The sequence below is a fragment of the Cucumis sativus genome, chromosome 6 (genome assembly GCF_000004075.3).
Source record: "Cucumis sativus cultivar 9930 chromosome 6, Cucumber_9930_V3, whole genome shotgun sequence".
In the NCBI taxonomy this organism is placed as follows: domain Eukaryota; kingdom Viridiplantae; phylum Streptophyta; class Magnoliopsida; order Cucurbitales; family Cucurbitaceae; genus Cucumis; species Cucumis sativus.
Genome location: NC_026660.2, coordinates 22,363,128 through 22,375,671, shown reverse-complemented (window position 1 = coordinate 22,375,671; position 12,544 = coordinate 22,363,128). Strand labels below are relative to the sequence as shown.

Here is a 12,544-nt window from a genome sequence, read left to right as displayed (position 1 = left end):
TGGGTTGGGTTAGGCTTACCTTAACTAATCTCTCTTGACAATGCAATACACGGTGTCAATGAAACCTATAAGATATTATTGACTATTTGGTCCTTTAGATCTTGATTTATTTGAATTTATATTTATAGGCTTTCAAAGATATTCCTCTTCGCTTTGAAGACTCATTTATTATACCCTTCCCTTTACATTTTATTGTTTATTTTATTTCTTGTGTGTATTTATTGCCTTTGGTGCTTCCATTTATTGGTGTGTTCAGTGTTTCCCAGTTTAGCTAGTCTAAACATTTCGCCTACTCAATAAAAAATTGGAGAGTAAGCCTTTTTGTGTTTTTAAAAATTCCTCTCTTGAACATAGGATGCCAACCAGTTTCATATCATATGGTTAGATATCAATTTCATTCCATCCCTTAGCCAAGGCCTATCGTTTACTTTGGTCTTACTCGTTTTTAATGCTCGTCTGATGGAAATTTCAGCCTGTAACGCATCTGCATTTCGTGTTATTTCTACCATGTTTAGTTTGTTATTTGTGATGCTTTGAGTTTTTGTTGCATCGTAGTTGTCTGAGATTTGATTTATATGATACTGGAATTAGTTTTTAAGTACTGATGTGATGATAGTTAAGTTTTGTGTGATTTTATGTATGTTTTTGAGTTATTTTCTTTCTTGTTTGTAGTAGAAGAATTGGGTTTATATTTGTTTCGTTTTTGATTGAGACACTATTTTGCTCTTAAAATGAGAGCTTTGTGAAAGTCTTAAAGAAAGGAAGAATGAACAAAAAAAAAACAAGAATTCCATATTTGCTTCTCTGAATTCTTTTTCCATCTTCTTACCTTTTTTGTTACCTCTTAGTTTGAGTGCAAAATTGACTCATTTCTAGCCTTCTATTCCCTAATTAAGATGAAGAATCTTTCTGTATTATTGATTATTACCCGTTTTTCGACTTTCAGATATTTAGGGTTTTAGTTGTTTAGACTAATCGAATCAATTTTGATGATGTGAAAATAACGTACAGCTTTTGGGATGTACTAGTAGTCAAAGAGTCGATGTTTATTAAATTATCCAAGGACTATATTTTTGTTTTAAGCATATGGGTTTGAAGGATTCGATTGCATGATGAATGGTTGATGTTGCATCTCTTTGTGAATGACTTTTGTATAAACTTTTAAACGTAGTCTATTATTCTCTTCTGTAGCTGAATTGACTATTTGCTATTCTTTTGTTTTGTGTTCTATGAAATTTCTCTGAACTTTTCAACTGTTGATAAAGTGTTATGGAAGACATTTGATTGATTTTTTAGGCTTTTGTTTTATTTTTATTCTCTTCTTGTATAAGCTGTATGTGTATACATATACTGCTTTTATTTATTGGTTTCTTTGTATTATTGTCTTTTTGAAAAGTGTTTTCATAAACAAATACCGCTTTTGAATAACATTGGAAAGTCTATCGAAGTTTATTTGAGGTTTGTGTGACCAAGTATTGTTCGTCTTAATTTGGATAATTTCACCTTTGGACTCTTCTCCTGAAAAATTGGTAGAAGTATAGACGACAATTTGGTTGGTTCAAAGTTCGTGGTCACACATAGCTCTAAAGATACACTAACTTAAAATCTTAAGCCTTGTTTTGTTTGCGATTCATTTCTTTTTTTCGTCTTCAACATTCAAAAAGTACGATAAAAAAGCGTAAAACATGATTGGTATGCTTGTTTTAAAGACGATTTAAAAAGACAACAAGCAAAATAGCTCATTTTTATTTTCGTTATTTCTAAATTCTGTTTTTCAGAAATTGTAGACATTGAATTTTCAAATTCACACCTAAACATAAATTTGAATGCTTTAAATGGAAGAAAACATGTTTTTGTATATTATGAAAAAGTAGAATTTGCTTCTGCTTTCCACTGAATTCTTTGTTTTTCAAAATAAATGTTGAATTACAATCTTGTTTTGTTTAGCAAGTGAAAGTAGGAGCGGAAGATACAAGCTACAAAGCTACAAATTTTCGTTACTAACACATGCTATATCATTAGAGCTATGTTATGAACGTCGTAAAACATTTACAAGTCGTGCTAACACGTAGGAGCATTCAAACGGTTCGGTTCGATTTTCTTACCTACATGTGTTTTGAAGAAACAACAAAGAGATTAACAATAAATTGTGCCCGCTTTTCAACGTAATATCATAGTCTTGAAAAGCCGCTTCTAACTTCAACATACATAAAGAAAAAATAGTATTATTCATTTATAAGAAGAAGAAGCTTGGGATAAAATTATATCAAACTTCAATTCGCTCGTATTTACATAAACCTATTCTCTCTCTCCCACTCTAACCCTACACATCCCTTCCTTCTCCCCACATTTCTCCGATTCCGTAACAATCTCCTCTTCAGATCCACTTCTCATCTCGCATGATCCTCATTTCCATCGCGATCTGTAACGCCAAGTCTCGATCTCACCGGCGAGCGGCGAGGTTAATTAATGTACTTTCCAGGTACGCTTTCTCACCCGCGCGTAAACATTAAGCAATTAGTATGTTCCATTTTCGAATATCGAATCGGTTTTGGAAGAGGTTTCGTAAGCGAGTAGAGCTAGTAGGAAACTAGGGTGAAAATGAAGTTGAATCGTCGGCAAAAGAAAAAAGGAAAAAAAAAAAGGTAGGGATGAGAAGAGAGGAGGTTAAGTTAAAGTAAAGTAGGAGTTGAGACTGAGAGAGAGTGTATAAGAAATTGTCTGTTTGTTTTGTTTTGTTTTGTTTTGGATTATTGGAATGAGATTGTCATCAAATCTGCTCCCTGACCATCAGAATCTTCACTGCTTCCCTTCACTTTAATTCATCGCCTGCACGCTACCATTAACTTTTTCTTCTTCCTCTCTCTCTCTCTCTCTCTGGAAAACTTCAATTATAACCCTACTCTACATGCATGAATCCGTAAAAGGTGTATGAATATATATATATTTTTAAAAGTGAATGTATAATGTTGTAGTTATTGGAGACAGATAAATTATTGTCTCTGTATACCTTCTTATTATATGGGTATCAAAAAGTTGATACTTCCCTTACTTTTGTATTTGGGTCTTTTTTTTATTGAAAACTTAAATAACCTAAATGCATTGGGGATGTAAAAGGGTTGAGAATGTCTATACCAAATAGTATTTTCGGATTGGTTAAGTCAAGTCCACAAGTCAGATTAATTAATATACAGTGTAAAGAGGTAGGTTTTTTCACGATCCACAAATTACATTTCATAGAATATACACTATTTGAATTTTAAATATTTTGTCAAACGCCATATCTTTTAATATTTTTCTAATATATATTAATTTGGGTTGAATTGATTTTTCTAAATGTATATTATTGTAACTCAAACATAGGAGTAAGTTACTATTTATCATAAGTGATTAATTTATGTTTGAAACATTAATTAAATACAACTGTGGGTAATTTAGTTACAGTTAAATATATAATTAAATACAACCATTAACTACAAAATTTAGACTAGATTAAAATAGTTTGCATCCTTGGTTAACTACCATAAATTTTTTTTGTTCATATGTTTGTTTGGATTGCTTAGCTTATATGTATCTTGACTAATTTCACGGGACATACTAACCGACTATATAATATATGAGTGTTATAAAGTTAATTTCTAGGCAAGTGGCTACTATAAGTTGAACCCATTAATTCTTCTTTTAACACTTGGCCCAAAACCTAATAATTTTAATAATCAATTGAGTGTTCTAAAATCTTCATAATTTTCTCTAAATTTTAGTTCCTAAAGTTTTAAAGTCTATTCACTCATATTTTTACAATTTAGACCCTATAACTAAGTATATAAAAAGCTGTAATTCTCCTTTCAATTATTTTGCAACAAAAAAATACAATATCTTATTAAAAACAACTTTGCTAAAAATTTGTTTATTTCATTTGGTGTTGTATGTTTGATTAACATTTTACTTTTATTACTTCCATTTGCATATATATTGTTCTAAATATTGTGTTCTCAAAATTTGGAAGTAAACTAAACGCTTTTACACGTATTGATATTATTGTGAAATGTATGAAAAAATTGACAAACAAATTTGTCTCATCGCACTTTTTTGTCAAACTAAGAATGTAATATCATGTTTAAATCTTAATTAAAAGTGTAAACATGTTGGATTGTGAATACTCTTAGGGTTGTCAAGACCCAATCCAACCCAAAAACGCCAAAATTTTAAACCCACTCAACCCTTGTAACATGAATTGAATAGTTTAGATTGTCGGATTATGTCGGATTATTATTACCCCTTTGGCTACCTTCGAAAGCAAAAAGTGCTTTTATTACTATTACCAGCAAAAATAAGATCCAATTCAGCAATAAAGAAACATCCAGAACCTCATTTCAATCCTTATTTTAATCCAAAATTGAAAGAGAAGAAACTTAATTAAGTCTAATAATTAAGGTCGAATCAACAAACAAACCTAAATTTAAACCACACAATCATCGAGATGAAACCTAAATTAAACTCCAATTTACAGAAACTATCACTAAGAAATTAAATGACATTACAAGGATGACTATTTCAGTAAACTCATCTTATCTGATAAAAGCAATGTTTGTAAGAGTCATAATTTATCCAAACACATTAAGCCAATAGATCAAAATTATGATTTCCCTCAATTATATTTCCACGGTTGAAACATTAATGCCAGTGAGCTCGATTTGCGCAGCCACTGTGTTGATCGCGTCTATGACATCCATTTTCCCCCGAGTCAGAGCTTCGTCCACCGGAGTTTTCTCATGGCTATACACAAAAGTAACATTTCAACTTTTACGACCCGACAAAGATTATTGTCACAATGTTTGAATTATAAATCATAACAACGTACCTGTTCAACAGGCTCAAATTGGCTCCTGCCAAGATCAACTTCTTCACCACCTAAAGAAATGAGTGAATACAATTAGGTTTGTGTAACAATTAACAAATCTAACTAATTAATGAACTTACAAAACTTTTATTTTTGAACCTATTAGAAGATCGATTAAATATCGACAGTTTATGAACCTATACAACGTGTTTAAGGGAACACTCCTAGTAGATCAATTAAAAGTTTGGAAGCCTGTGATAGATGAAAGCTTATAAACTAAAGCTAAAGTTATTAAGAAAATTGGAGCATTACCTCAATATGCCCATTCAGACATGCCCAATGCAGTGGTGTATTCTTCTCTGCATTCAAAGCATTCACATCCTGCGCGCACTCACAAAGGTTAAAGACATAATGGGAGGGTCCAGATTGCACAAGTAAGCATTTGATAAATCCAGCCAAAGTTTTTAAAATGAAAATTGCCAACTGACCCCTTCATGAAGCAGAAGCTGAAAACAGAACAGAAAAGTAATCGAGCTAGTTGGTGATGTTTATTCAAGCTAACAAACCGAAAGGTTAATTAAGTTGGAAAGCTTAATTAAGTTGAATTCAATCAAAAAGGGAATTGTAGCAGTTCAAATTTATTCATTTCATAGTTCAAGCAGATTGACGACAGGATCGATGATAAAATTGGATAACAAGAAGCTGTTTCTTGACAAAGACTCCTCTGTCAATTATTAGTCGGTGGGAAAATACATAGCCAAGCAGCAGATAAAATTACAAGAAGTAGATATCTCACCACTCCTCTATCTATGAGAAACTCCACTATTGAAAGATGTCCATTGGCAGCAGCCATGTGTAGAGCTACAATCAAATAACAAAGATTACAATAACGAGGAAAACTTGAATGCCATGTCTATGTATGACTTCATCTTCAAATGGTCTAGCATTTAAATTAGAAATATATTGTTAGACTTAGATCACATTTGTATTGATTCCCTACATGTTTATTAAAAAAATTTGTAGGACTTAGAAAATCATTCCAAATAGGTTCTTGTGCAAAAACAAAATCAATTAAGTTCTAACTTGAAATTTTTTACTAACTGTATTAGTTAATTGTAGATTGAACAACTAAAGATAGCAGGTGTGAGTATGGGTATGTTTAATAGAGTAATTATGCTTTCTTAATATGAATAGAAGGTTTCATTGAAATCTGTGTAAATCTGAAGAAACATATGTATACGTTGGAGACTAAACTCATAAAGTCTTTAAAATCCCATATCAAATGAGTGTGATTTATGATGAACACAAAATTCTTGTTACCAGTTCGGCTCTCAGAATCCGTGGAATCGAGACAAACACCAGCAGAAGCAAGCCTTTTTACATCATCCAAATCGTTATATCTAGCAGCCTGTCAAGTGACATGGAAAAACCTAAGTTCTTTATTGCTGAATCCTTAACTCCCCAATATATTGATCAATTTCTCAAGTATGATGTACATGAATGATTTGCTACCCGCGAACTTTTCAGAATTCTAGTTGTTCATATATTTCCATAGTCAAAATCACAATAGCAACGTAAGTGCAATCCATCACGTTAAATGACCTGATAATAACTTCAAATTGTAGAATGAATGCTTTTACAAAGGCATGACAGGGCAAGCAAGTGCTTAATTTAATTTAGATTCATCCGAATTTTCGAAAAATTTACTCGATATGATTCAAGCCAAAAGTTTCATTGAATCACAAACATTGTTCAAAACCTGAAAGAGACAACCTCATGCGTATCCCGATAAATGATTGGTATAGACATACTAAGCGAATTTTATAGCAATTTAAACATATGGAATAAAAAAAAAATCTATGGTTCACTGAACTTCAACACGATTTTATTGAAACGAACCATCGAAAAACTTTGTGAAAGATCGACAAGAAGATGAAAAGATGTTCTGCAATGAAAGGAAAAGTGAACAAACCAGAAATAGATGATTCAATAAAGCAAGAGATTGAAGATTGTACATCAACGAGATCCTCGATGTCATTCATCGTAGTTTCCACGGTGCTCTGCTCTTCTGATTGATTCGCATCCACCACCATCGTGATACAGCCGAAGACTCCACCGGAAAAAAAAATCCTTCAAAATCTGAACTGCAGCAGCGCTTGCCGATCCCCTTATCGCTCTTACAGTGTAAAGAGAGTGAACCAAAGACCACAAGAAAACCCCTAAATCGCCGATTGTAGCCGAAGAGACTGAAAAAGCAATTCCGTCCGGTGTTGCTTTATTTCTTTCGGGTCAATTGATCCAATTACCGACCCGAACACGTCGGCTATTACCATGGGCCTTGTTTTATTGGGCCCATAAATAATGGTCCTGGGCCGCAATTTGATGTGCCATCGGGACGCCCAGCCCAGTTTGGGATGATTTTAAGTTAAGATTTCGATAGTAAAATAATTAACTGTTTAGGAGTTTTGTTCGCACTAAATGTTGTACGATCGGTGGTTACTGGATGAATAAACGAATCTCCCATTAAAAAAACGATGAACATCAATAACTCAAATGGGTGTATACATCAATAACTCAAGACCGATTTGTTTTTTTACCTATTTATCCATTCATGTCTCGGAGATATAATGTTTCAATCAATTCTTCTATATGTATGAACCAATGTTATTACATTACAATTCCTTTTCGATACCTAAAATTTCGAATTGGATCCAAAATTGACGGATTAGTGTGAACTTATCCATGCGATTATGCACTCTTCGAATAGAAAATCCATTTACTGAAAGATTTTGGCTTTCGTGCTTCGGTGGGTCTCGAAATCCTTTCAATGACCTATGGTGTGTTGAAGGGATATATTGATTGCATAAAGTCCACGTTAGCAACAAAATTGAGGGAAGGATACAAAAAATACAATTCTTTTCTATTCTATTAGTATTAGTTAGTCATATCCATTCAATAATTCTTTTTTTTCTTCGGGATGAATTGTTGTCACAAGTTCTCTATTTTGTATGGATCGAGGAGGAAAGGGCTAGGTGGGAAAAAGATTGTGTAAAATTAAAAACTCATAAATTAAATTGTTAATAAAAAAAATTAAAACTTAAGAAATAAATGGTTAGTTATAAATAAAAAATCGTTTCGATATTGGATTGACAAATGTAAACTACGTACCCAAATATAAACCATCGTATTCCATATAATACCTCTAAACGATCGTATATAAAAAAATATTGAAAAAAAATGATCGTATAGAGAAAGAATAACCTTGTTTTCCAAATATCATCCATTTCAAATTCTTTTTAAATATTTTGTAGGTTTTGTTGTATTTTTTAAAAAATCCCTTAGAAAATAAAATAAAATAAAGTGTAAGGGCTAAAAAGTGATTTCCAAGAAATAAATTTATACGACCGAATGAAGGGAAAGAAAATCCCCTTTGGCGGTGAAGATAATGTACGCAACAAAGTTTGAATATAAAAAAGATAAATAAGTAAAAACGAGCCCTAGATTTTGTATAAAAGGGGACTTGCAATTCACAACTTGTAAATTTTCTCCTCAAGAACTCTTAGATCGTGAGTAGAGAATATTCTCGAGCATCGTTTCTTTTCTTCTGGTTCAGAATAATTCCCTTCAGCATCTCTGTTCATTTCAAACTTTTGATTGATTTTGTGCTGAACAACAAACTATTTGGGGTTCTTGTGTAATTTAAGAAGAGCGAGGAAGATCGGAAGGACAAACCCCTCGTGTACTCGCTATGTCTTCTTCCGGAATCTCTTCCCAAAGCTCCGAATTGACAGATGCGGTTCAAGGACTAGTTCTTTGCGATCAGGTTTTATTATTTATCTATTCATTTTCGAAGTTGATGTACTTTTACGCGCTTTCTTTATTCAAGAGAATCTTGGGGGTGTGTGAGAAATGGTTGTTTTCGATTTGTGTTGAGAGTTCTTATTGATTTAGTCTTGGTGTCATTTGCTTTTCAAGATTTGCGTTTCTTGGGGGCTAATTAAATAAGTCAGAGATTGTTGGGTTAGTCTTGTTTTTTTCATCATCGAGATTATGGACGTCGGGGTGATTGTTTTCTGCGTTTGGATATCTAGGGGGAATATGGTTCAATCGAATTGAATTGATTTTTGTGGTTGGTTGTATGGGTTTGGGGAATCATAATAATCAGAAGCTATTGTTTGTGTTCACCCGTTTGTCAGTAATGGTTGTTTTTCTTTCGCGAAATTGGTTGGTCGCCTGGGAATGAATTTCTTTATTCTTTAAAGAAGATAGTTCTTTCCTCTCTTTGAGTTCGAGTTGCATAGCCATGATTTTGTCTAAGTGTCTGTTTTCTAATTTGCTGGACTTGTATGTTTAGTTGGAAATGTAGATCTTTCTTGCTTTTGGTTCAGAAGAATTCTTTAGTCTCTCTCTCTCTTTTTTATAAGTTTTGATTTGTGCTGAACAACTATTTGGGTTCTGTGTTTTTTAGAGCGATAAAGATCGGAGGGCTATGGCAACTTCTTCCGGAATCTCTATCCAGAGCGCTGAAATTTCAGATGCTGTTCAAGAACAAGTAACTTGCGACCAGGTTTTATCTATCTATTCATTTTCGAAGTCGATCTACTTTCGCGCACTTTCTTTTTCCTAGAGAATCAAGGGCGTAAAACTCTGCTAGGAAATGGTTGTCTACAATTTGTTTTGATAGTTCTTATTGGAAATATAGTGTTCTCAAATCTGAAATCGTTAATCTAGTTTTGTTGCCCTTTGTTTTTCAAGATCTGTAACCGTTGGGCTAATCTTGTTTCTTTCATTGTCAAGATTACGGATATCAGGCCCTGCGATATAATATCTAGGGAGAATATGGTTTATTTGAATTGAATTTGAGATTGGTTGTATGGCTAGATACTATTGCTTATGTTCATCTTGTTTTTCTCTTGCGTGTGCTTGTTTTTCTTTATTCTATCAGGAAGATTTCCTCTCCTTCAGTTAGAGCTGCATATCTATGATTCTGTTTGATTGCTTGTTTTCGAATATTGAATATTCACTCCATACTTCAAGGATCTCTTATTTGGTGGATTTGTATGTTTAGTTGGAAATGGGAAAGAAAGTAGAGATTCAAGGAACGGGGCATGGTAGTCACGATGGGGCTTGTGCAATCTGCTTAAATAAGATAGCACTTCAAGAAACTGCTTTAGTAAGAGGCTGTGAGCACGCCTATTGGTTTGTTCCTATCGATTCATCTTTCATCTACTTATTAATATTTTCTATGGCATGACTTATTCATTTCGTTGTCGCTCTATGCTTGTATTGGAGATGGAGTTTTAAGTTGTTGCGAACGTATTCCTGGGAGTCCGCTAAACTTTGTAGGAGAAAATTCACTGTATCCATATTGCCTTTGGTGCAATGTTTCTAATTGTACTTGCGGTTGCTCGGATTTAATTGGAAGAGGTATGCTGTTTTAGATTTATAACCAAAACATCTCGGAGTTATGGAGTCGATAGATAATTTGTTATTTAAAAGATACATCATGAACTAGCCGAAGTCTTGTCTTATATAGTTTATTGATCGTTGAACTTAAAATGCTTGCTTTGTGGCATTTGGACCAAATTAGTTTGGATAAGGTGTTTGTATTCTGCATATGTTAGATTGGCAACTGCTGTTTAAATTATTATGACATGTTGGACACGCTTGTTGAACTTGACACATCAAACACCGTGTTGAATATTTGATGGGTACAAAGTACAATAGACACAGAATGAAGCACATATTGATGTTGCATTTTGGATTTTTGAACACATGTTGGAACAATTATTAGCCATTTGGATATGGATGTTTGAAAAATGGCATGTCAGCCTTTTTGGGAAGCGAGCTACCCTTTCAACTCCTCCAAATTATGTATTTACATGCTTGGATGCATTTTATTTTCTTTATTCTTTCTTTTACTTTCATGAAGTGCAACTTGCATCCTTCGATGGGCATCATACACTAAGAAGCCGACTTGTCCACAATGTAAACATCCATTTGAGTTCTTGATCGTTCATCGTTCTCTTGATGGGAGGTTCGTCCATTCATCATTCTATGGAGATATTTTATAGATTATAGTTTAGATTTGTGAACCCTGTTATCTTTTTAAATTACTGTTCTTATTATATATTTCCTTTGCATTGTTAGCATCCACGACTACATGTTTGAGGAGAGTGTATGCCTGCTTCTGAGAGCTTCGTGGTATAAACCTCCAATCATTGAAGAACGGGAGGAAACATATGATGATCCTGAGGATGACCAATACTATCCTTATGAGGATGATGATGAAGAGTTAGAGGATGCTTACTTGGGTGAATCACCATCTCTTCGCATTGGGAATCGAAGGTGGGGATACAATGGTTATGTGAGGGCAGGTAGACAGGAAGCCCGACCAGTTCTTAGGCAGGAGTTTACTGGACCTAGTTCATCGAGGGAGCCCGTAACAAAACAGGCTTCTTCCAAGGACAAAACAGGCCGACGTGCTAAAAGGGCCTTGAAACGAGAAGCTGCAGATAAAGCAGCAGCAGCCAAGCATCAAGAGCATCTGGCTAGGTTTGGCCGGAAGTGATTTTTATGTTTAAAACTCCTGTATAGAACTAAGCTCTGCTCTTTTCTATCTGTACAGCTCTTTGATTCAATCTTCTTTCCTAGCTGATGCACCTTACTAAAGGCTGGTAGCTCCCAATGAAAAACTAAGATAGAGATCATAAATGCTGATAAGGTTGTACATGAGGCCAGCGAATTCTTTGTATAAAATTTGTCTTTTCAGGTGAACAACTGAAGATGGCCTACATGGGTTTGGGTTCGGGTTGAGTTGGTGATCGATTTGTTTTTGCTTTTGTTTTTAATTTTATTTTGAGTAATTTTCTAATGTTAAAAAATTGTGAAATCAAATAGGAAAGAAAGCTCTCCTTCAAGGTCCAACACTGCAATTACAAGGGAAAGTCTTTTGCCTTTTAACGTCGATCCATCATATGGGTTAGTGGCTAAAATGTTAATCCACCATATGGTTCGTTCTAAAAATATAATTATATATGTATATGTTTTTTTGTTAGGTTAGTGTAGAAAACCTCTCTTTAAAGTTAGAAGTTTAATTTAGGTGTTGGAATTTGAACCACTTAAAACCTAGGAATGTTTTTTTTTTTTGGGTTATAATTAAGAAAATTAGAAATACATATATGTATATATATTGTACTTTTAGAATTTTTGGATTTTCCATTAGCCACCAACCAATATATACATCAAAAGGCAAAAGGTTAATTCCTTTAGCAGTTTCAATTTCCAGCTTGCTTTTTTCTCGATATCAACTTTTCCCATGATTTCACAATTTTCTAATGTTAGCTCATATTTTATATAACTAAAAACAGAAGGCAAAAAAATAAAAAACTCGACGTTCAATCCAAGCCGATTAGGCCTTTGTATAGGATTGTGATTAGGGTGGAAATTTTTGGGTTGGTAAAGGAACACAAACTCTATCAGATGTTGAATAAGGTATTAGATGTTAGAGTTGAATATTAGGTTTGTGATTGCAATTAGGTTTGGGTTTTTTAGGTTGCTTTAGGAACACAAACTCTATTAGATGTTAGAGTTGAATATTTATTAGATGTTAGAGTTTTTTTATGTTGGTTTAGGAACTCAAACTCTATTAGATGTTAGAGTTGAATATCTATTAGATGTTAGAGTTTTTTAGGTTGGTTTAGG

The 12,544-nt window shown here is 33.5% G+C and overlaps 2 protein-coding genes across 4 annotated transcripts; one reads left to right on the top strand and one right to left on the bottom strand.

The window, feature by feature from the left end:
• Window positions 1–4,359: 4,359 nt before the first annotated feature.
• Window positions 4,360–7,089, bottom strand: LOC101206995 (ankyrin repeat-containing protein P16F5.05c). Of its 2 annotated transcripts, none has more exons than XM_004140151.3 (6): window positions 6,856–7,089; window positions 6,161–6,248; window positions 5,637–5,701; window positions 5,153–5,221; window positions 4,862–4,911; window positions 4,360–4,776 (listed from the first exon to the last, which is right to left on the bottom strand). In XM_004140151.3, exons 1-6 carry the CDS (start codon window positions 6,931–6,933, stop codon window positions 4,653–4,655), a joined length of 474 nt encoding a protein of 157 aa, XP_004140199.1. In that variant the 5' UTR covers window positions 6,934–7,089; the 3' UTR covers window positions 4,360–4,652. The 2 variants fall into 2 exon arrangements, with proteins under 2 accessions (XP_004140199.1, XP_011657616.1); XM_011659314.2 differs by having other exon boundaries at window positions 6,813–7,055.
• Window positions 7,090–8,327: 1,238 nt separating this feature from the next.
• Window positions 8,328–11,648, top strand: LOC101206609 (E3 ubiquitin-protein ligase RNF13). 2 transcript variants are annotated; one of them, XM_004140149.3, is made up of 5 exons: window positions 8,328–8,663; window positions 9,309–9,407; window positions 9,909–10,039; window positions 10,773–10,877; window positions 10,991–11,648. In XM_004140149.3, exons 1-5 carry the CDS (start codon window positions 8,589–8,591, stop codon window positions 11,409–11,411), a joined length of 831 nt encoding a protein of 276 aa, XP_004140197.1. In that variant the 5' UTR covers window positions 8,328–8,588; the 3' UTR covers window positions 11,412–11,648. The 2 variants fall into 2 exon arrangements, with proteins under 2 accessions (XP_004140197.1, XP_011657615.1); XM_011659313.2 differs by lacking the exon at window positions 8,328–8,663 and adding an exon at window positions 8,839–8,860.
• The last annotated feature ends 896 nt before the right edge of the window (window positions 11,649–12,544 follow it).